The sequence below is a fragment of the Strigops habroptila genome, chromosome 4 (genome assembly GCF_004027225.2).
Source record: "Strigops habroptila isolate Jane chromosome 4, bStrHab1.2.pri, whole genome shotgun sequence".
NCBI classification, from domain to species: domain Eukaryota; kingdom Metazoa; phylum Chordata; class Aves; order Psittaciformes; family Psittacidae; genus Strigops; species Strigops habroptila.
The window spans coordinates 27,051,549-27,075,976 of NC_046358.1; the positions used below are offsets into that span (position 1 = coordinate 27,051,549).

A 24,428-nucleotide genomic window follows, 5' to 3' on the forward strand; every position below is an offset into this window, starting at 1 on the left:
TAGGGTTAATAGGTAAAAGGTGCTGCTGTCTTTACAACTTTACTGCCCTGGGGTTGAACTTAATACAAGTGCAAACGGAACTAGCATAAGAGTGGCATACTGTTGTGTGGCATTCTTGTTGGCATTCCTTTCTTCATTGTGTAGAGCACCTCCATATGAAGACAGGATGAGAAAGTTGAGGCTGTTCAGCCTGGAGAAGAGAAGGCTGAGTGGAGACCTCATTGCAGCCTTCCAGTATCTGAAGGGGGCCTATAAGAATGCCAAAGAGGGACTCTTCATCAGAGACTGTAGCGATAGGACAAGGGGCAATGGGTTTAAATTTACACAGGGAAAGTTCAGGTTAGATATAAGGAAGAAGTTCTTTACTGTGAGGGTGGTGAGACACTGGAATGGGTTGCCCAAAGAAGTGGTGAATGCTCCATCCCTGGCAGTGTTCAAGGCCAGGCTGGACAGAGCCTTGGGTGACATGGTCTAGGGTGAGGTGTCCCTACCCATGGCCTATGGGTTGGAACTAGATGATCTTTAAGGTCCTTTCCAACCCAAACCATTCTATGATTTATGATTCTGTATTATTCATCAGGAATTGTGATATTGTTAGATGCATCACAAAAATCATACCATGAATTGCTTATTTTCTAAACATTAGGGTCTGACTGTGTAGTTGTCACCAAAGTATCTGCCTTTGCAGTCAGCATTTGTAGGTTTAATTTCAAGATCCTTTCAAAGCATGAATGATTCCACTGTTAAAAATGAGAAGCACAGAGATCATGGAAATTTGCTTAAGGTATGAAAGGGATTCCTTTAGACATCTAAGACTTTGAGCCTTCTCCTCACCATCTTCTACATAGTATTTTTGAATAGAGGTCATACACCGGTGTCCTTGACCTTCCTAGCAATATGTTGTAGCCTAAATGCTGTTTCGCATTGAGAGTCCTTTTATGTTTTTTTAATGATACCTCAGTTTCAAAGTAGCATCTTTTGCTTAAAGACTTACTGCTTCCCTGCTGCTATGCAAGAGGCTGCAATCAGGTAGTCGCATTCCTTTTTTAACTCTCTCTCTCTCCTCTGAAGAATTCATTGTGTTTCTGATCCTGAGGGGAACTGACCGTGTGATCATGTTTTAGTCACGATTACTCAATTCTCTGGTCTGACTTTGCTTGTACCCTGTGTGCTGTGAGTGCTGTGATGAAGTTCATTGCCATGTACACTTCAGACACTGCCAGAGTCCTTGGGATACTTAATAATGTCTTTCCATGACCCCAAAATGACAGACATTGGGGATACATGGACTCAGGCTCTCAAAACATATGAGTCAGGTCTCATATTCCTGAAGTGTTTGGTTTGCCTTAGGTAATTTCATACAGCTGTAAAGAGTAGAAACTGTTCACAATAGTTAAACTTCTCACCTTAAAACCAGGCTCTCTAAGCAGCTGCTGAATGGTGTGAGCAAGGCACTGATTGCTGCACAGGACCGTGACCATATGCAAAAGCTTCTCAGCTTAAAGCACCATGAAAAGGCAGAATGGCTCTGATATGGCTCTGATACAGCTCTGTGAGATACCTGGGGTTTTAATATGAATCTTATACACATTTTATACAAATAGTGCTAAACCAGCTTTGAAGTCTCTAGGTCTAAGCATAGACATGGCCTCAGTAAAGAGAACATCTTGTCATCCTCAGTCACCCAGAATTCAATATCCATGCTTGTACTGGCTCAGCTGATCTCAGTGTTGTTGCTAAGGTGTTGCTGACATCAGAGGGTGCGTTGCATGCAGCTTTCCCAGTGCTTTAGGTGTCTTTTCCTATTTTACTGGATTGTTATCTGAGTTGCTGTAAGGAACTGGAGTGTGTAGTCCCAAAGCCACGGTGTCTTCACTGTCCTCTTCCGTTGCTTGTCTTCCTCACATCCTACAGATTGAGAAAAATGGAGGCCACATAGTTATTTTTCTGTTGGAGAGCATGCACATTGCAGCTCTGTAAGTACCTGCAGGCCTAAAGAAGGTGGTTATATCACCTATTAACCATATCCAGCATATAGCAGCGGTCCTCTGTGCTGAAACTGGCAGGTGTGCCTGTCAGAGTGAGAAAAAGAGGCAGAACAGGAGCTGACTGATTAGGCCTCTCCTGACTCCTACAGCAGTAGGAATGCTGTCAGTCCTCATGCTCTGCGTTATTCCCTTTGCATAACATTCATGATTTGATGTGGCAAATGGAAAAAAAAGTGCAAGGAACACACACTAACCAGAATCCTGTCATTCAGGCTTGAGGTGAGAGATGCAAGGCAATGCAAGAGCAATGCAGGGGGGGAGAGTGAGCTAATGTGATGATAGTGTTTAGACATACAAGTGCTCTCAGGCCAAGGGCTGATGTACACTGTGGGCCAGCTCCGCTGCCAAAACGCTGTTTGATGCCTTCCCTTGTGCTGGCAAAGTGTTTGCTAAGCCTCTTAGTGGCACTGTGAATCTGTACTGGGTTAAAGGGTATGTGAAAGCACGCTTCTGCATGGTGCAGCTTTGAAGTCCCACCAAGCAGGCTGCAGTGACTGAACAGTTCCTTGTCTTCATCTCCCTAATAGTCTTGGGGAGTGGCCAAAAGCACCAGGAAGCTTGGAAAAAATCATTTTAATTTGCATTAAAAGAAAAATAAAAGTAGGGAACTGATTCAAAGGGCTGTAGAAAGCAGAACCTCTGACAAAAGCTGCCTCTCTTTCCAAAGTGCCTTTATTGCTTTTGCGCTATGGAACTATGACATTTGAAGGTCCACCTTTCTCTGGAATGTCTGATTACTGTTCTTCTGAATACAAGCTAACATTGCAAATAAAATGGCTTACATCCTAGTTTGAAGTGTATCACTTAAATCCATCTCAGGAGGGATCATTACGCATGTTGAGCACAGTTCAAAGCAAAAAAATACCTGTTCTTTCCATAGGGTTTTGGTTTTTGGTTTTTTTGTTTAAAAAAATACCCAACCCTTGTCTTTTGGAAAGATGTCATGTCATATGAGCACCATTGAGTGTATTAAAAGAAGGGCTTGTTGCTTGCAGGATAATTAGTAGCTGAAGTTCTTGGTGCTCCTGTTTTTTCCTTTGTAACAGGAGACAGTGCTATGTGTTGTTCCCAAGGATGTGAAAGTCAGATAATGAGGATCACAGACCTAATCAGGTTGAAGGTACTGTGCAAACACAGACTACAGCTGTGTAGTAACAGGTTTTTGCTTGAAAGAAGTTTGTTGTGTTATGAGTAATATACATGAGGAATGCCTCTCTGCTAAATTTTGTTTCTGGAAATGTCCATAAATAACACAAATACTTTTGTGGCACTTAAGTCCAAATTCTTTTATGTTTGATTTTTCTTCTGGGGACATATTCCGTGTGGGCCATGAAGGAGAAAGGGTGAGTTTTCATGGTTCCTATCATGTTCCTGTTTGAATTTTGGAAAAGAGTCGCAAAAGGTAGAGAAGCAGAAAGGTGGTGGTTGTGCTAGAGGTTACAGGTGAACTATTTAATGACAGAGTGGGAGGCATAACAGTGTCAGTTTTGAAGATGCGTACAGCTTATTGTGCTCTGGTCTTTTCATGGCATTGGTTTATTGCCATAAAATGTTCTGAAATGTCTCTGAACAAGAGAACCTGTATAAATGTTTTCTTGGGTTTTCATCCTGGCAGATTAGCTGAAATATGCCTTCAGGCATACAGATAAAAATGTGGAGCTCCATCAAGACCTTTGGTCAGTCACTTCAAGGGCTGCCTTGCCACATTCTGGGAGCCTCTTAGGAAGAACTGGGATCCTGAGTGTTACAGCAGGCCTCAGTCCAAGCCTGGTCCGAGATTTTGTCTGACACCTTTAGTTTTGATTAATTGGTAAGCTGTGCCAATGCTATTTTCAGCCAATCTTCACACATTATAGCCTGGTTTCAAAGCCTGCTGGAGCAAAGGAAAGACTGCTTCCGACTTCAGAAAAAATTTCTTTGCTAACCTTGGGCAGCTGGATCACCCAGAAAAATGCCCAGAACTTCCAATTCATGGTGTCCTGTACTACCTAAAGCAATGCTCACCAGCATGCAGAGGGGACCAGGCTTTCTGCTGTGCTGCCCACGAAGACTGTGTTAGGGTTATTGGGGAGCAGAGTTAGGGTCAGAGTTCATCGGGAGGCTACCTGACTGACTTAGCTGAGCACTCGGAAGCTTGCCATCCTTGATCTGCCCGTACTATCTTCTGTGGCAGCTACCCTTTTCTTAGAAACATGGGTGTGACTCTCTTGAAGCATACCTACTAGAAGGTCATTTAAGAGAAATAGCAACTCCTCAGGGGTATCTACTGGTCACTGCTAGGTTCTTGCATCTTAAGAAGGACCTCTACTGTAGTTCAGCTTTTTAGCCGTTTTAATCTAACTTAGGCAGTTTATGCTCTGTCTTCATCTATTTTAAATGGCAGTTGCCTTGCCCTGTGGCACAGCACCTTACAGTGTAGCTCCAGTCTCTTAGGTTGTGGTTTTGGTTTTATTTTCCTCTCCATCCCTCCAAGAACCATCTCATACCCTTTACCTCAGATCACGTGTCTGGACCACAATAGACAAAGCATCAGCTTATTCCTCCAAAGCCACAGGATTTGTGCTAGTTAATATTAATCTCCAAAAATCTCTTCAATCTTTTGCTCTTAGAGTTGCATGTATTTCTGCATGTTTCTAATATTGATTTGACTGCCATGCTTCTCACTCTATTTCTTCTGTGCTGCTTAATGGCTTTGATAAGAGACATCACAGGGATGGATAAGTGGGAGAGAGGCAGAACACTGTGATTTTTCACTAGGGAGACCCATCTGAAGTGGCTCCCTTTCTTGAACAAACCAGTAGGTTTTGGTGGTCCATGCAGTGGGTTACACTTTTGGGGTTGTAATTCTGTTTTTGAAGTACTGCATATGTATAATTTTTACTTCCTAACATCTTCCAGTGCTGGGGTGTACTGTTCAGAAGCATTTCTTGGTTTGGATAATGTACTGACTGTTACCCAGTCAGTCTCCAAGTTGTTTGGGGATAATAGGGGAAGCAGAAAAGAGAAATGCAGAAGCCACAGACATCCCAACAGGCAATTCTTTGTGATTTCATGGCTTCTGCAAGGTAATTCTGTGTCATACCACATTTGTGGTTGCCTTTCCTTACTTGATTGTAGAAAATTAAACTACTGTCTTATAAGTACAAGTTTCCCACAGGTAAAGAAAATTATACGTCTCTAGCAGTTGTCTCCTCAGCCCTTCTCTACCATCCTGTAGTTCTTTGAAGGTCCTGGCTACTAATTGCGAGAATTGAAATTTTATGTTAAAGACTGACTCCCATAAAGATGCTCATGAAGCAGCCCAGGACATTTGTTGGAAGTGGATGTGTTGCTGGTCTCCTGCACTTGTGTTTTCTTCTTTCTACTCACAGATTTAGTTGCAGTGCTTTCAAATGCATAAAAGTGCAGTTAACCACCAACCTATTAATGCTAAGTGCCGAATATAGCAAGCAGTGGGACTCTGTGCACATGCTAGTTCTCATCTGACTCTGCATGTCAAGAAATAACCCTGACACACAGAGTGGGTTTTGTTGGGCTTCTTTGCTCATCTCAAATTATTCAGGCTTCAGCACTGTTGTCAGAACTGACGTAAAGCAGAATATCTTACTGCATTTCAGCTTTTGATGTCTTAACAAAATTAACCAGCCAAAAGGATTTTTTTTCCTCTCTGGCAGGAAAAAGCCACAAACAGTAAGGGATATTTCACAGTCTAGTCCTTCTAGGTTTGCCACAACAAATAAGGGTAAATGCCGAGCAGTGGAGATGAAACAGACTGGACTTTGTCACTAGCCTTTACTTGGTTGAGGTAGGATGGCTTCTGGAAGATGTTCTTTTCTTCTTAGTTGAGCACTGAGATCTTCAGTTAAGAGTGATATTTAGATAGTGGTGCAGATACTGGTATATGTACGACGCATTCTTCTCCATTTGGGGGGGAGAGGACTGTGCTAATGCTGGTAAAACCATGCTGATGTGAACTTGATTCAAGAGCCATTCCTCTAACTAACATGAGGATGGGGATAATTGGTACCTGGTGAAATGCAGTGACTATAAATTTGTTAGGTTTAGAAGGGCACTCCTGATTTTATTTTTGAGCAAGTGAAAAGAATCCAGTCAAGTTGGTAGAAAAGGTGCAAGGAGAGGTTGAAATTAAACTTGAGCATTTGAAGCAGAGTCCAACAATGGCGAGGGTTGGATGTTTTGCCCACTGCAGACCTGGAGACCTAAATACGCCCAAGAAACATCAGCAGTCCCAGGAGGTGAACTGTCTGTAGAAACCAGTGCTAGTGCAGCAAACAGCACTGGAACATAGTGAACCCTGAGCTAGGAGCAACTCAAAACTAAGACATTGTAAATGTGCATTGCTCCTAATGGCCCTTGCTGGTAATATCAAATCCTGTTTATTTTCATGTACAGAAAGAGGTATTATGCTCCTTGTACAGCGTGTAATATACCACAAGAGGTACTGTGCACAGTCTGAAAACCCCATTCTGGGTCAACACTTAAATCACTTGTTAGATCAATTCCAAACCCATTTAATTTACCCTAATTACTGCTTTGTTGGATCCAGTAACCTTTCCAGTAGACACCGATGTTTGTTTCATTCAAAGTATTCAGAGCAGAATTGTATTTCTCTTTTTTAGCATTATCAAATCTAGTTTCATAAGAACATTACTGGTATGTAAATGAGAAATTTTGTTAATCTGTTCAATAACATTTTCCATGTGTATAAAAATTAATGAGAACAAAGATGTTTGCTTTGCGATTGAAGGGTACAGGGAGGGGAATCTACCATCTGCCACTACCAAATTAGTTTTCAAAGGGGAAAAATAAATCCCTCTCATTGGAAGCTATTTTGATCAGCTCTAATAGTAATATTTTATGTAGGATTTCTTTTCCAGAGCCCTGTAGAATTTACAAGTAAATTCATCTTTCTGATATGTTGGTAAGAGGAACATCTGTCTCAGACATTGTGAGGATTAAAGCACAAAGAGTTTTTCAGAAATCTCATGTTCATCCTGCAATATTTGTTTGGTGTATATAATCCTAATATACCAATTGCAGCAGTAAATATTTTGCTATAACCAGACCCTGAACTCCAAAAGAAACCTGTTTAGCTGCAGCTAATGAAAATGTAATGCTCGTGATCCTGCAATGTTTGTGTTCTGCAGCACCAACCTGAGTTTTAAAGAACTTTGAGCCAGTAAGACTCAGCTTCTGCAACTTTGATGGAATGAAAAAACCTCAAGCTTTCAACACCTGCCATAGAAATTTAATAAGGACCCTAATAAATGGGTCAATTTCAACAAACAATTAACTTAACAACTTCATCTGGAAGGCTTAGAGGCCCCATTTTGTGGGAGGTAACCTGAGAGCAGTCTCATGTTATATAGTGTAGTTAATGTTTCCTTTAGAAAACCAGAGTTTTTAAGATTTAATATTTCGTGTGCTCCAAATTACATCAAATTGGCATATGGTACACAACAAAGCCTTCAACCCCTGTATAGATGAGAAAGAAAATGTATATTAATCTTCTAAGCTGTTTGAGGGTTTCTTAAGCACAAGGAATATACACAATTCCCAGGAATTCAGAAGCTTATAAAATGAATTTTGTGGGCAATCTGGATAAAATTATTCCCTATATTTTGATTATGCCTTTAAAATTCACACTGCTACAAATATGGAGATTTTCTTGTAAGTACTGAGTACTGACTGAACAGTGTAGCTGGACTGCACCATATACACTTGAGAGGAAGTCTTTTCCTACATGTTGCCTTATGTTGTGAGCTATCTTTTCAGCCTCTTGTGAAAATACATAATAGAGATTAAGTTTCTGAGGGTTCATAGTTCAATGTGTTTAGTGTAACTCTGTGTTGAGATGAAGCAAAAGTAGAAAATTTAATTGCACTTTTCCCTGTCCTACTTTGCACATTTCACCTTAAACTCTCCATTTATTTTGCTGTCAGTTGCTACCCCACCCTCCAGTCTCCCTTTCTTACCACCCCTATTTTTTTTGCTCATCTCTAATCGTCCTTCCTATGTCAGATGTGTTGCTTGCATGTTCCCTGCCTTTTGTCTTTGCATCCGAACTTTGTCCCATGTGTTGTGTTTGAACAGTAAAAGGTCTCCTAGACAAAGATCTGTGTTTCCTTACAGCTGTTGGTATCCTGTGCCTATTATCACTATCTTATACCTAATACCTGACTGTTATAACTAATGGCATGGCCCTTATTTGCCCCTATTGCATATACAATTACGTGCCAGGATTCATGTGTCTCAGCTGCACTGAAGCTTAGTGAGGCAGATCATAGTCCTACATCACCCTCTCTTTGCTGGTTTCAGCCTGGCTACTCGGTGCCATCGGTTTGAGTCTATGTAAAGATACTTTAATTAAATGAAAAAGAAAAATAATAGAAAAGTTCTCTTTAGCTGAATTCTTGTTCTCTGTTGCTGGGAGAGCCTTGTCATGATCTGTAAAAACAACATACTTGGAAATGCATTCTTCAGTGTTTGAGAAGCTTGTAGCAAAAGCTTGGAACATTGCAGGCAGCAAATGAGCAATTTTAGGTAAAATCCATTTTCAAAGATGTCAGTCTGGCTTCCTTCATGAACATGAAGTTTGCAGAGAAAACACTATTCAGACTTGATAGTATGATGAGTAGTAATCAGAAATACTTAGGCTGAGCCACAGTGTAGAAACAACATGAAGTCCAGTTTAAAATCCAGTTCTTGTTTTATTTAATGGCCTGGAGTTTGGGTTGTTCAAAAGTAGACTGTTCAATGTGTGTTCTTTAGAGACTGATTCATTGCTTGCCTGTGTGAACCGCAGTTTTGGGGTGAGGAAGGTGAAAGGAGAGGGATTTGCATTTCCCAAGACAAGTGTCTGAACCATGTTTCATTTTGCAGTTAGGTTCTAGTATTTAAATATCGTACATTTTCCCATATATTTTTGTTGTGTAATACGAAGTTCCATTTTCTTCTAATCTAAGACTTCGGCAGATGCTTGCATACTTCCAGAGCCATACACATTATGAGCTGGTCCTATGGTAGCCATTGGTTACTGATGAAGTGGATATATCATGATTGTCCTGGCAAGTTACTGCCTCTGAAGCCAAGGGCAATCAAAACATCCTATTTCACAGTTAGGTGGCCAGCACCACCATTCCTGTCTTGAAAATTTGCTCAGTGTTAATAACAGGTATATCTTGCATCTGTAGAGGTTATAACTTGCAGTAGAAACAAGGAAGCTGGCTTTTGTGTGTGTTATAAAACTAGTAATTAGTAAGATGTCTTCAAGGTAAGTTGCAAGTGGGTCTAAGAGCCAGCTTGGCCTGTTGTGAAGGTTTTAATGTCATCTGATGATGATATCCTGGATGAAATGCTAATAGCTTTAGAAATAAATTCAAGTGAACTTCTGTAATATACATACATGGAAATCAAGCAGTTTTCTGAAGCTACATAATTACACACTGACAAGTATTCCACTCAAATCAGCTTCCACATTTAATAGTTACTTGATGTGCCCAGCCCCATGGTGATGTGTCTCAGAGGAGTATTCATAACTGGTTCTGCAACAACAGAATAAATAGTATTTAAAAGTAAATCAATATTTGCTATCTCCAATTTGCTGTTGAATGTAGATGCTGTTAGGGGATTGGCTTCTTGTAGGTATTGCAACACTAGTGACCTTTCAGGAGATTTGAAGAAGGAAGAAATGGTATTATCAGTAAATGCCTGAGGAATTTCTAGGCTTGTGGGGAAGGAAATAGTGCCACAAAGGAAAGCAGAACTCTCTTGTCCATTACAACTTAACCTTGAATTTACCCAAGTGGTTTTTGAACTTAGTTTTACTCTATGACAAATTAGTTGCCTTTGCCATAAGATTTGACAAACCAGGTTATGTATCTTCATGAATATTTCTTTGCAAACTGACCAGGCTGTAGATACTGTGGCTGAGCCAAATTCTGACAAATTCTGCTGTCCTCTAGGACACAGCTGTGGGCAGAGAACTGTGTGGGTTATACAATAAGCTCATTATCCTACCAATACACCTCTTCCTTCTCTAGGGGTTTCTTCTCTTCTAAATTAATGCAGTCAATGCCTGTCAGTGCCTTACCTGTGTACTTTGATATAAAGCTGTGCCTCTGCAACATCTTAGACCCTACTGTACGGGCATGTTGCAGTTGAGCTTATTGGAAGAGTATGGAAGACCCAGCTTCTATGTGGTGGTCTAAATTTGTCTTTACAATTTTTCTCTTTTGTCAAGGTTTGAGTTGAGCTCAACCAAAATGGCAATTCCTAACTGTTTACTACCTTCCAGCATTACATCTTTGAATCCAACCCTCACAGCAGGATTCCTTCTTTTCCAGCATAGGATCTGTGTGCAGGCCAGCCATATGGTGTGTGTAATTATTATTTTATAATGGTGTTATTGCTCTCTAGCTGCCCAGTAAACACAGTGCAGTTTCGGTAAACTATATACATAAGCATAGGAACTTTAGACTTGGATTATTTTCATCACTTTTATACAATAGTAGGTGCGAAGGAGAAAAAAAGATTCCATTTAATTTATGGAAACTGTATAAAGTTTATAGAGTCTCTACAATCGTCTCGAATGAAAAGGTTGTGGAGAAGAGGGGCTGTACTGAAACTGGGAGGTCCACAAAGCTGAAGAAGAACAGTTAAAGGCATATATCAGTAAGTACCTGTGCTGAACTTTTCCCATTAACTCTACCATTGAGCATATGGCCTGCATTAGGGGTTTGTCTGCCTTAGGGATTTTATAAACACATTTCCTCCTCTTTCCTTTTGCCCATCCAGTTACTATTGCTTTAGACTATTACAGAATCAAATAGTGTCTGTTCTGAAGTCATCATTCTTACTGGAAAGAGGCTGCTTGCTGTAGGAAGGTTCACTGATTGGTATCAGAAACCTGCATATATGTGCAAGTGCTTTCCTGAATGTGCCTTTTTGGGTGGTTTTTTTTTTTTTTTTTGGTGTGTGAGCTCCCTGAAGCAGTAATACCAGTTTGGCTCACCCATCCTTGGAGGCATATGTGCAACTCTAATTTGCATCCATGGAAGAATTTCTGCAGCAAAATTAGGAGCCAGTGTGTGCTCAATGTTATGGATGATCTATAAATAAACACAGCTCTCTTTTTCATCCTTATTTACCATGAAAATGAAGGTTGCCAAAGTGACTGGTGAAAATTGGACTGCAAACCAAGAAACCAAGACTCTAATGAAATCAGAAAACATTAATTTTGCTTCTGTGTACCTTCTGTGTTTCCTCTTTGATTCTGGTCAACATTGGAATTCTGTATATACAGCTCATTTGATAAGGTCTCCTGTTCTCCCTGAAACGTGGTCCTGCCCATCTGAGAATTCCTGAGCATTTCAGACTCGCTTAAGAGGTGGCCCTGTTGCCTGCCACTAGCTCCTACGCCTTTGCTGTCTTCCCCTTTGCACCAACACATGCATTTGATCAAAAAGAAGTATATCTGGGAACAGATTTGGCTTAACATTAACCTCCACCCACCCTCAAAAGTTAATTTTAACAGATCAGTTGTGGAAGTTACACCCTAGGTGACACATAGCTGTGGATGTGTGAGTGCTTGGAAAGCCAGTTCTAGGGTCAAGGTGTTGAAGGAAGGGAAGCCCAGGAAAGATATGACACATCTCTTAGTTTATTGTACTTTGAAATTTTGTAGGTGGTAAATGCTGTGGGTTTTTTACAGATATTCTGGAACTCTAATATAATTTACAGTTTCATTTGTAGAGAGCTGTTTCAAATCTGTGCACATTTTTCTAAGGTATCTTAAAAGAAAAGCCAACAGCAATAATTAGTTTGGCATTTTCCATGTTTTCTAAAGCGTTTAAAGGGTAATGTCTTTTTTTAACCAATCTCACATAAAATCAGGTTTTACAGGAATAAGAGGACTTAAAAGGCCTGAACAGCCATCAGTGACAGATGTTATTCATGCTGAAAGCTCTCTTCCAAGGCATCAGAATAAGGAAGACAATTATACATATGATTAGAGGCTGCTGACCTTTAAGTTAAAATGATCAAAAGGAACAATATTAAAATCTGATTTACAGAAGCTACTACTTAGTCTATAATTAGTCTGACCAATAAAAACAAACCAGACTTTTACAGAATGTGATTTCCCAGTAGATAAGTTAGTTATTTTTGTAGGGCTGAAGAAACACAAAATGGTTTTAAAATGTATTTGATATGCTCTATGAGTAAATTGAAATGCAGCATATAACTAGTTTTAATGGTCTTTGTTCATAAATTGCCAGATTTCCTTAGTTCAAGTGAAATTTGAGAACCACTTGAGAATAATTATCTCTACAATGAAATATTACTTTGTCAGTCTACTTCATTTATATTAGATATATGGTTTACTTTTTTATGTTAGAAGATAAATGAATGTTGGTCAGTAATAAGATTCCCCTTACACTTTTACTGTAGTTCAGTATGGAAATGGATTCAGGAAATGGCAGATGTGATTAAAAACTCTTCAAGAGCTGTTTGTACAGCACCTAGCCTATAGCACTTCTGGCAAGCACTCCTCCTCTTACTGCAATATAAGTAAAATGATTCTTCAATGTAGGGACTTGGAATTTTGATTTTAAATGCACTAGCTAGGAGACTGGGAAGATGAGATTTGATGAGGTTTTTCCATTCATCAGAATGAAGACAAAATTGTTGTATGGCTAATGTGGTCCTGTTCCTTGTGCATACAAGTAAGTACATTGGAATCCATGCCAGCCCAATTTGCATGAGGCGTCAAAGCAATAATCCTATAAATTGACATGGAAGGGTCAAGCTGGTTCCTCAGAAGCTAACATCACTGGGGAGCTGTGCACAACATGTAAATATTCACCTCTCAAAAGCTACATTGAAGATTGCTAAACTAAAGATAGATTTCTTCCTACGTCCTTTAGAATGCATCTACAAGTGCGCAGCTCATGTCTGGGCGAAGAAATTGAATAAAACACCATAGCTCAACCTTGTATTATTTCCCGATTTGGAATATATTTGTTTTATTCACAGGGCTCTCACGAATTCTGACTTTTTTGTGCATCAGTTTTTGAAATTTCCTACCAGATTTCCCTCTTCTGGAAAATTAAGTGCTGTTTTTTGTTTCTGGTATTTCTAGTGGAACGGGAAAATGTACAGAAGAGGACCTTTACCAGATGGATAAACCTACATTTGGGAAAGGTAAGACTGACAAACAGCCTTGATATTGGGATACAAGGACCAAACCATAGATGTATTGCAGTCAATGTCTTTTAAAGTAGTTCAAATTTGGAAACAAAGTTGACTTCTGTGCGTATGGGGATGTTTGGAGGAGAATGAGGGGAAGCTGAAAGCATATTTCTGGGTAAAAGAAAATGCTTTTCAGGCACAACAAATGCTTGGCTGGCTTTAGTTCACCTCAGGTGCATTTAAGCCCGAGTTTAATATTATCATGAGGCTAGAATTTTCCCATAGAACATACTCGCATAAAGTCAAATATAGTTGAGACTGCTCTAAGGTGACTCTGTTCTTCCCTGGACTGGAAGTTCAAACATTGGAGGCATCATGGCCAAAGACAGATGTTCTTCAGAACCTGGCTTCATCCCAAAGCTGCAGATGGGAAACATTAATTACTTGTCAGTCATGAGGGGGGGAGGGCTGTATGATGGGGTCTTTATGTATCCACTTCCACTAGAGAACTAATTTTTGGACATCGTATTTTTAAGATGTAATTGTTTCTTAATCACACCCTAATATGGCTATTAAACCTAATTAACTTTTCTTATTGATAGTAATACTAACTCTCCTGAGTAGTCTGCCTCTTGGAGACGATTTTCCTGCTGTTGAGGATGGAAAGGAAAAAAACCATTCTTAATATTACTGAGACAGAAGCAATGCTTAATGCAGGAACAAGGAATGAGACCAGCTTCCTGATCTAGGCAAAGTCCTAACTTGGACTGGAGTTTGAAATTCACAGTGCTTTTAGTATCTTTGTCTGAATTTCATGAAGTACAGACTGGGAACAAGTTTGGGCTACAAGCTGACTCTCAGTTTAGCTCCTGTAGGTCTTGGGAAGTGATTGCGTTTCAGACATAGTAAAGTAAAGGAGTTCTAGAAGAAAGCCATCACATACATAGTTGCTTAAGTCCTCTACTCTGCACTAAGTCTTGCTGAAGGAATAAAGGGATCCTCACTGGAAAGTCAGATAAAGCTAGTTGGAAATATTTTGACTAGCAGCGGCTCCCAAAGGTCTCTCAGAACAAAGACAGTGTTACATGATGCCTTTGTGAATTGGGCTCTAGGGCTTTATACTAATGGTAATTTTGGAAGTTGTCAAAACAAGTTGTCAAATATGTGACTGTGGAGAAGGTCTTTGATTTACAGAAGGAATTAGATCATTAAAAGGCCATAGGGTGCTGTTAATTCTGCCTTGCCAAGCCTGTGAAGTTTTAGAATCTTAGTGGGCAGGTGAAATGTTTTCTCTGGATTCAACCAGGAAAAGTGCTTCTCTGAAAAAAGGGCAAAAGTCTGCCTCTGTATTAAATGTTTTTCATGGAAGTGGCATAGTAAACATACCCATGTAAATAACGAAAGCTTTGCTAAAGCTCTCTCTAATTACAGGTGGTTCTCTGAGGACACCCACTGAGGAAGGTGGCCTTTATCCTCAAAGGAGCACTTCTTGCAGAGTGGCTTCTTTCTTTTAAAAACAGCAGTGAAGTCTTCTTCTTGTACTTTTTCAGGAAACTTATGGTGTGCTGTGTCCTCTATTGGAGCAGACGATCCCATTTGGGTCATCTTTTGAGAGGAGCTGGCTCTGCTGGTCATGGAATAATTAGGAGTAGACTGCATCTTCCAAGTTCTGATTGCTCTTAAGTACTGACAGAATAAAAAAGGTTTGGGTTTGAGGCTTTCAGATAGGTTATTTGATTTTTAAATGAAGGATACTTTGCTTTCTTTCGGTATGGAGAATTGTTTAGTACTCTTGGCTAGATTAAAGACTAGTAACGAAAACTTATAGTCCCAGTTTGCCAGAAGCAGTTCTTAATCGAACAGTAGTGCATTGCTCAACCAAAGATAAAAAGATCATGCTCTTTAGGGACACATAGGTGAGTGACACCTGAAGAGAGCATAATTGCTGCAGCTGAGACTACTCCTAAGGGCTGAGCTGACTTGGCTGTGTGCCTCATAGCACACACATCATCAGGCACCTTTGTGAAGTGAGGAGATGGTTCCCTTTGGAGGAGTCTGCTGAGAAGAGAGAGACACAATACAAGAAGCTGCTGTTTAAAGTAGGAAAAGAAATGGGCAGCAATGGAAATGAAAATACTAGGAAACAGAATGGCACCACCAGAAACCTTACAGCGGAGACAGGACATTGTGTCCGGCTGGATTGCAGGCTTATTTCAACATAAAGTGAGATTTGCTTCTGCTGGACTTGTCTTAGTCTGAGCGATCAGCACCCAACCCTTGGGTGGTCACTTCCTAGGCAGACTATTTAGGGTGAGACTCTGTTATGGGAAATCTGGAATAAGTCCTTGTCTGATCTCAATTACGTGAATACCGTACCTCAGTTTTAGCTCTGACATTCCTAGGCCAGAATTGCCACTGATACGAAGAATAGAGCACCTCCCATATGAAGACACGCTGAGAAAGTTGAGGCTGTTCAGCCTGGAGAAGAGAAGGCTGCGTGGAGACCTCATAGCAGCCTTCCAGTATCTGAAGGGGGCCTACAAGGATACCAGAGAGGGACTCTTCATCAGGGACTGTAGTGATAGGACAAGGGGTAATGGGTTTAAATTTAAACAGGGGAAGTTCAGGTTAGATATAAGGAAGAAGTTCTTTACTGTGAGGGTGGTGAGGCACTGGAACAGGTTGCCCAAAGAAGTGGTGAATGCTCCATCCCTGGCAGTGTTCAAGGCCAGTCTGGACAGAGCCTTGGGCAACATGGTCTAGTGTGAGGTGTCCCTGCCCATGGCCTATGAGTTGGAACTAGATGATCTTTAAGGTCCTTTCCAACCTTAACCATTCTGTAGTCAGCACTTTCTTCAGGCAGGCTAAGATTTACTTCTAGTATCTCGGTCTTGTACAATTCTCCTTCTTAGTCTCTGAAATCATAGTGACTTATCAAGCAGTACTGCTTTAAAAGCTACCTGGTTTTTTATTTTCATCACAGTGCAAGCCTCCTCTAAAGGTGAAAGACTTGTTTGTTGATATACAAGATGGCAAAATCTTGATGGCACTACTGGAAGTCCTGTCAGGACAAAAGCTGGTATGTATACATTAATGCTCACATATTCTATTTGGACATCACCCAAGTCACGTTACCAAGAAAGGATATATTTGCTGTATTTTTTTTTTTTATCAATTCTGTTTCTACTTTGTCTGATATCATTATGACACTTAATAGGTCTGCTGATGCTCAGTGTAGTTGTGAGTTTAGTTCTGGCATCCTGGCTCAGGCTTCATTAGTCTTACTGATATGGTCTAAATCAGAAGAGCAAAGCTTCATCTACCAGAATCTTTTTCTCTCCTCCTTTCTTTGTAAGAGCTGGAGAAAGTTGCACATACCAGAAGTGGAAACACCCAGTACAAATATAAATGACCAGTTAGAGCTGACTTAATGTTTTCTTTCTCCATCAGTCTTGTCAGCAAGTACTCTCTTCTGTGTGGGCATCACACTTGGATAAAAGGAGACCAATTCTGCAGCTGTCTCACCGCTGCAGATGCACTTGCACTCAGCTGATGATGCTCTACAGTGACTGAGCCATCTGCATACTGCAGCACGAATGGCCACTGCAGTCACACATTCACAACTGCCTGTTTTGTAATACTCTTGCAGTTTTGGGGAGCTGTAGCAGAAGCATCACTGTGTTTGTGTGCATTCACAGAGATTGCATTGAAAGCCAGGCTGGAAAGGATTTGAAGGGGATGACACCTCATGGTAAACCGGAGGCTGTGCCCCGGAGGTCAGGGAGAAGGGCAAGGAAGGAGGTAATGTCAGCTGGCCAGACTTGTTACGCTGGCGGTTAGGTGTTCCTGCACATGTGTGATGCAAACAGTGTGCCAAAGTGGAATTGCAGAGACACACGCGTGCAACAAATCTGTTTCCTTTCTGCCTTCAGAGTAAAGGTAGCTGCGTCCCACCGGTCTGTGCCTGCTATGAAAGCTGCTCACGCTTCCTAATTAGGATTATACAATTCAATTCAAGAAAAAAGATAAATCCATTATTATGAATTTTCAGGTAAATTTGATCCTGTGACTGAACATGGTTGGAGCATGATTACATAAAAAATCAACGTGACAGGTTCAAGAGACTGATAACATCCAGAAAGCAGGAAAGCTGGTTGCTAACCCTGTTTTGCTACAGCAAGGGCAGATCATGTTGTTGAAGCACTTTACTGATCAGCAAAGATGGCAGTAATTTTACATAGGTAGATTTCCTTAGCTTTATTTTGCCTCTGTGTTGTTAGGTTTTTAAGCTTTATATGACATGGCGAATAATTCCACCGTTTTTACAAATAGTGTGGCTTTCATTTTTTCTAGATGCATGAATACAAATCTTCAAGCCATCGCATTTTTCGTTTGAACAACATAGCCAAAGCACTGAAGTTCTTGGAGGACAGTAATGTGAGTCTTTCCAAAGGTCTTAATATTTTCTCTCCATGTATATTGCACATTGTATTGGGATTGTAATTAGTCTGTTGTGCTGCATGTATGTAAGAGGAATGTACCACTAAAAGGCACTATGACTTACCTCAGCAGCAAGGCTGAAAAGCAAATAAAAATGCACAGTAAAAACACCTACAGAGTCTAAAACAAGGATTATTTCTTCATTTTATAATGTAAATGTTCAACAGGATTAAAGGATCAGGAACCCAATATTAAAAGAAATGCAAGTAATTCTTATGAACTGGGTCTTAGTGGCATTACTTCAGTTCCGCTTTCTTTTGTCAGTAATACTTACAGTATTACAAATCATGTATTTATCTGGCAAACTCCTGCAGCAGCTGATCATGAGTCAAAGGCAGGAGAAAAAGAAATCTGGGAACATGACACAGAAGTATAATTCCAGGAATCAAAGCCTTATAAGGGTATAACTTCCCTTGTAGTCAGTGTGGTACTACTGCAACATCACTTTCTATTGTAAGTGACCAAGCAAGATGAGAGCCTGTAGCTTGAAATTATTCATTCCTTTTTTTTTTGTTTGTTTTTTTTGTTTTATTTCTCCCATTAGTGCTTTATTGCAAAGCCCTATGGACGTGGCTTGTGTTTTGAAAAATTACTGCTCTTGAAAAATGTGAGAAGTAATGGGGTCAAGAGAAATCCCAGCCATGTAACAACTCATATACATGGTATACCTAGATCTTTCAGAAAGAGAAAACAATTATTAGACTATGTCTTATAAAGGACTGCAGTAGGGTTTAAACTTTACGAGTGAGGAAAGATCCAATGTGTGCTTATGGGCAAAACCCTGCCTTGCATGGAATGCCACAACAGCAACTGATGTCACTTTGTGGCTTCCCTACAATGAGTTTAGCTCTTGCTCCGGAGACTGTGCAGCTGTGCTAGTCATGAAGGAGAGTCACTGAGAACCCAGTGTGGGAATAAGCATGATGTGAGGTCTTAGTGGACCTCTTGCAACCTCGTGGATGTGTGAGGTTTAACCTCCTTTGCCTTTTTCCCCAGGAGAGGATGTGAAAGGTCAAGAAGTTGTCCAGTAACTTCCAGTTGTTCCAGTCTCCTTTGGGAAACTCCACCAGTAGGGGCTGATCTGGCCCTAAATGTGTACGTCTATGTGTCCTGCTATAGAATTGCTAAGAAATATTTCGCATGTTCACATATTTCTTAACAGTTTCCCAGTTGATGCTTTCTACCCAAATCCAGCTCAGTCCCACTGGCAGATGACATTTTTCTCTCTTGGTTGATATCAAAACATTGCAGAGCTGCAGCTGGAGCATGTCTGGTTGCCAGGAACTCACTACAGGACAACCTAGAACCTCGATGAGCAAGGCCAGGCAGGAGGAGCCTTAGACACCTACTAAAACACCTATTTTTCTATGGATTTCTTGTTTCCTTAAGAGTTCGCATTCAGTATCTTGTAGCCAGGCACCTCTACTGGGCTGGGTGACAAACAGCAGCAGCAGTAAGAGGAGAGAGCTGACGCTGAGAGCAGTCTAATGGTAAATGCCACTTGTTGCCCATTTTGGACAAACTGCTATTCAAACGTACTAGGTCTTAAAGGTTTTCTCATGCCAAATACCTTGGAGCTAGCAAGAAATCTGAGCCTTGAAATATGACAGCTAGAGGTGTCTTCTTGCTAAGATTGAAAACCCTTGTGCAAACCACTAGATAAAAAGTTACTTCGCTTTCCTTTTTTCAGTTTAACCAAACTGGTTAGTGAAGGGTGGTAATAAAAGTGTTGGCAAAATGCCTTGGTTGCCAAGGGCTTCAGGGTTAGATATTAAACCACAGTGGGTGGAGCCCATCAGCGGGTGCTTCTGTGGAACTGGGGCAGCAGGGTAAAGCGCTGCTAAGTGATTCATCATGTACAGGATTTCTAAGTGATAAATGGGCTGTATGCTGGGCTTTAACTCTGTCTGGGTGCCATGTGCGGTACAGACAGTTTCCTTGCTTCCTCCCTTCCCCATGACCTTTGCCAAAACCAAGTCTGTGTTGTCGAAGAGAATAACATCCTGGTGTTATCAGGTGAAAGAAACCACAGTGTGGGAAAGTCTAGAGTTTGCTTGGATTAGGCAACCCTATCCTTTGCTGATTTAATCAGAACTCTGTGACAAGCTGTGTGAAGTGAGATAAGCAAGGAGAAGGGAGATGCATAGCAAAACAGAAGTAAGCAGATCTTACTAGGATTTCATTTTTGTATGAGAAGTGACTCTACTTTTTAAGAATAGGATCCCCTGGAGAGGGCACCGTTGTGTTCCATTTTTATATGGAGGAAATGCATTTGTGGTCCTCAGGATGCAGAACTGGGCTCATTTCTGTTCTGCAGGCTATGCTGTGGGCTTGAGATATGAGTTCCATGAGCAGGACGTTTGTGATCAGGGCAAGTTACCAATAACATAAGATTTCAGAATTGCTTTTTGGCTGGTCAGTCAGTGGCAGAAGCGTTCTGGACATGCCTAGAAGTCTGGGTGCATTTTTTGCATTTACCTTGCTGCTTTGAATTTGGCTCTGAATTTATAATCTCTTCTACAGGTAAAGCTTGTTAGCATCGATGCAGCAGAAATAGCAGATGGAAATTCCTCTTTGGTTCTTGGACTAATATGGAATATAATCTTGTTTTTTCAGGTAATAAAACTTGAATAATCATAAGTGAACAATCTTCCTCGTATCAATCTATTCCAGCTGAACACTGATCTTCAAATTTATTTTTAATCCTAAAGAACATAATTAAACATGTCAAACCTGAGCTTTTGCCTCCTAATTTTATACCTGCAGCTGTTTCATTTTACTTCATTTGACCTATTTTGGTGTAAATAGGAGACAATTTAAGCCCTCGTTTGACTTGGACCAGAATTAGAGCTTCAGATTACCACTTTCCCTTCTCTCCTGTGCCTTGTCAGGGTTCTGTTCCAGATTCCCTGGATCTGAACCAATGTCTTGGGTTTGGTTCCAGGTCACAGTTTATTTTCAATAACCTTTTCTGGATTTGGTCCAATGTGGTGGGAAATTCCATGTAGAATCACTGATCTCCGGAGGCTTACTCAACATGGCAAAAATTTGCAACTGATGTAGAAGGCCACATGAAAGATCTTGAAGGGCCTGGAACTGATAAAACTGATCTGAGCTTGAAAACTGATTTAGCCCCAGGCTTAGATTAAAACTGGTCTATAATGTACATGTATTTTGAAAATTACCTTCTGGACAATACCAAATTGTAATGAACAGAGAGAGATGGAGGGAGGGTTCTGCAACTCTTGTAAGACAGTGAGGCTTTTTCATTCTCTTTCATTTAAAAAATTGCTATAGGTTTAAAAATTCATCTCAAAGTTGCACTGGGGTTTCTCTCCCTGACTGAGCTCCTCATGCTGAACAGTGCTGCACAGCACCAGTTTGGCCAGAGTCACAGGCAGAGATGCTGTGGTCAGTATCTGCTGCCCTGGGAGCAGAGAGCATGGGGGACCTAAGAGCAGCAGAGTCGGTAATTTGGAGTCAAATGTCAACGCTGACCAAGGACAGGAGTGCTGCTGCAGGTCACCATTTCTTGACTAAAAATATTTCACTCAAGCAAGTCCTGTGAAGAGAACAACTTCAGTTAAACTTTTCTGTCAAGGACATGTTTCTGTGCTTTTTGTTTAATGCAAGTTTGCTCAGTTCAGCCTGCACTGGTACCTTGCCCTGTCTGTTTCCTGGGGTTGGCAGCTGGGCTGCTGCTGGCTGTCATGCCTGTGAAATACAAGTTGAGAATTATAATGGGCAGGTCTATAATTACCTCTTAAAATTCAGTTATGCCACTGTTATCTTTAAAGTTTTCATGAAAACAAGCACTGAGTTCTCCATGCAGCCAGTGTTAAACAGGAACACTGTGTGTTTTGCCTTTTATTGCAGATTAAGGAGCTGACAGGCAACCTCAACAGGAACTCCTCCTCCTCCAGCCTGTCCTCTGGGCCCAGTGGTCCGGAGTCAGACACATCTCACCCCAGCACTCCTAGTGTGGAGAGGAACATGTCCATTACAGTGAAGGATCAGCGGAAAGCCATCAGAGCCCTTTTAATCTGGGTTCAGAGGAAAACCAGGAAGTAAGCTAACAAACCCTTGTACAAAACCGTGTTTTGCCACCTTCCTCTTGAAGCTGAATCTCCCTTCTCTTTCCTGCCCCGTGTGCACACTGGCTTCTTCTGCTTTCGAAGTTTGCAGGCGCAGGGTCTCTGCAGGCGGGTATTACTGCTATCGCCGTGTGTCTACAGCAGCCGTCTGACCTTGAAGCTGTGTGCGCTGCTGGCTTCATGATTTGAGTGTTAAATGTTAACTTGCACTAATCTGCTTGGCGCTGTTTAAAACAGGATCGTTCCCTCCTCCTCCTCCCCCCTGGCTTTCATGCAGTCTGTCTGATATCTTTCGCTAATTAAAAGGTAGGCATAAACAAGGGGTGAACTGAAAAAACAAGTATATTGAAAGACTTCTGTAACAGCCTTTTAAATTAAGTGGCAGCCCTGAGGGAGCTTCTCATGTGCTGCAGAGTGCCTTGAAGGAGAGAGCCCCTATTAGAGTCCCTCTTTCCTCAGAATTAGAGAGGGGAAGGGGGTGAATGTTAAGTTGCTTCTCATGAACATGTGATGTTTGGATCCATTTCCATCACTCAACATATCTCTCTATAATAAAAAGGCAGTTCTTTCACCAAAGCATTTTGTATAGTAATGCTTTAACCTGGCAGTGTTAGGTTAAAAAACTTTAATGTAAGATGTCTAGTGCACGTGTACATGTCTGGAGTGTATTTTATATGTGTTGTTACCTGAGGTAATGACTGCCAGAGAGTTTTAAAGAGGGCATGGGTCAAGCTTACTTGTAAGTTGGATAGCTGAATATTTGGCATTTTTGTCCGTTGATGGATTTTTATGTCCAAATCTGCCTATGAACACAAATGTTCTGTGTCTAGTATTGAAAATACAAATCTACATCTTAAATACTTGGTCCTGCAGGTCACATCATCCCTTGGTTATCTTCAGTGAAGCTAAAGGTGCTTGTTGTGCACATAAACTTGTTCCATCAGGATCCGTAGTTCACTGCTGCCAGTGCAGACCATAAAGGATCCATAGGTTTAGTTCCAAAATAATGCTGATATTGTCATTAACAAGGAGGTGGTACAAGGAGAGTGAGGACCAGAGAAGTAAAGGCCATAGACTTTTCAGTTCAGACAAAGAGTACAAATTGAAAACATAGGAGAAAATTGTTCTTGCAACTTCACTATTAAAAACATAATAGCATCATTATAATCCTGTTACACAGTGATCTGTGCAGAATTTTTTGTTCTGGGACTGTACTTCATTGCAAGTTTGACAGTTGTTTCTTCCTTCAAAACTTTGGGCATCTAACACACTCATGGTTTATACATATACTGGCACCATTTGCATTTGGCAAAGCACAGTTTTCTGCTGTAGAAGGCCAAGTACACAAGAATGTGAATCATTCATGCTTATGTTTTTAAGCATTTAAGTGTTGGCAGTCTTCCCAAGCTATGACATTAAAATGCTGGAGAGCAACAGAAACAGGAATCACAGAGACATTTGGTTTTGTGAATGTTAAGTGTGGTTGCTGAGTTCTTGAGGGCTTTGTTTTTACTAACTGCTTCCTACAGGCAGGTTGATGTCAGCTGTTGGCCACGTCGATCCAGTTTGTGAATCTGTGTGCTTTATGGATGTATTTTGTGTGTTTCAAAATCCAGAAAGACCTCAGATGTGACTAGTGCAACTTCAGCAACCTTACTTCTCACTTTCAGGAGGCTTTGAAAATGATGATGCCTTTAGTTTGGATTTTGTAACACAACCATCCATGTAAACTGTGTGTAATTCTGTTTAGGTACGGTGTTGCAGTTCAGGACTTTACCAGCAGTTGGAGGAGTGGCCTTGCTTTCTTAGCTATCATAAAAGCAATAGACTGTACTTTGGTAGACATGAAGCAAGCACTGGAGAAATCAGCTCGAGAAAACCTGGAGGATGCTTTCAGCATAGCACAAAACAAGTTGGGTGTTCCTCGGCTCCTAGAACCAGAAGGTAAAACACCTACATCAACCTTGTTGGGTAACATTCAAACTATAATGAATTCATGAATATTGCATTACGATACCTACCAAAAACCTCCCAGTGATTAGGCTGTTGATGTGATCGGTATGTTTGGCTGATTGAAAAGAAAAATAAAAATGAATTGGTCACTGGCTTGCAGTTGTATGGTTCCAGTCATGTTTGTAAACTCCTTGGGGGCAGAGATCTTACTACAGTTTTAGCTGTGTATGCTGGTCTTGTTTAATGTTTAGATGCTATGTGACATCTGCATTACTAGTGGGCACTAATCACCACCCTTGTTGTGCTGAGAGGTATCTCAATGCATTAGCACTGTTTCGTAAGACCTACAGTCTGCAGAGACTGAATGTCACTCCAGGATGAAGTGTATCAGTCTGCCATACCAGGAAAATGGATAGATGATACCTATTCAAATGTGTTTTCATCTCCCGGTTTTTCCTTTACAATGCATACATACACATATATATGTATTTATATATGTAAACATAAGTATATATGTGTGCATATAAATATATGTATATAAATGGACCTTCTTCTTGGGAGTGTTTTCTACTGAACTGTACTAGACAGGTGTTAGGCCTTGCTTTTATGATTGAAAGCACAG

The 24,428-nt window shown here is 40.8% G+C and overlaps 1 protein-coding gene across 2 annotated transcripts in view; it reads left to right on the forward strand.

Annotated features, from left to right (window-relative positions):
* The window catches only part of CLMN (calmin), a 76,855-nt gene that overhangs the window by 39,253 nt on the left and 13,174 nt on the right, over positions 1 to 24,428 (forward strand). Inside the window, exons 2-7 of one of the 2 annotated variants that reach the window (XM_030483829.1) lie at positions 13,210 to 13,271; positions 16,243 to 16,338; positions 17,613 to 17,696; positions 20,283 to 20,375; positions 21,636 to 21,826; positions 23,604 to 23,797. In XM_030483829.1, coding sequence (XP_030339689.1) covers positions 13,210 to 13,271; positions 16,243 to 16,338; positions 17,613 to 17,696; positions 20,283 to 20,375; positions 21,636 to 21,826; positions 23,604 to 23,797 — 720 coding nt within the window. Of the gene's footprint in view, positions 1 to 13,209; positions 13,272 to 16,242; positions 16,339 to 17,612; positions 19,250 to 20,282; positions 20,376 to 21,635; positions 21,827 to 23,603; positions 23,798 to 24,428 lie in introns of both variants that reach the window. The other variant, XM_030483830.1, reaches the window with a different exon arrangement.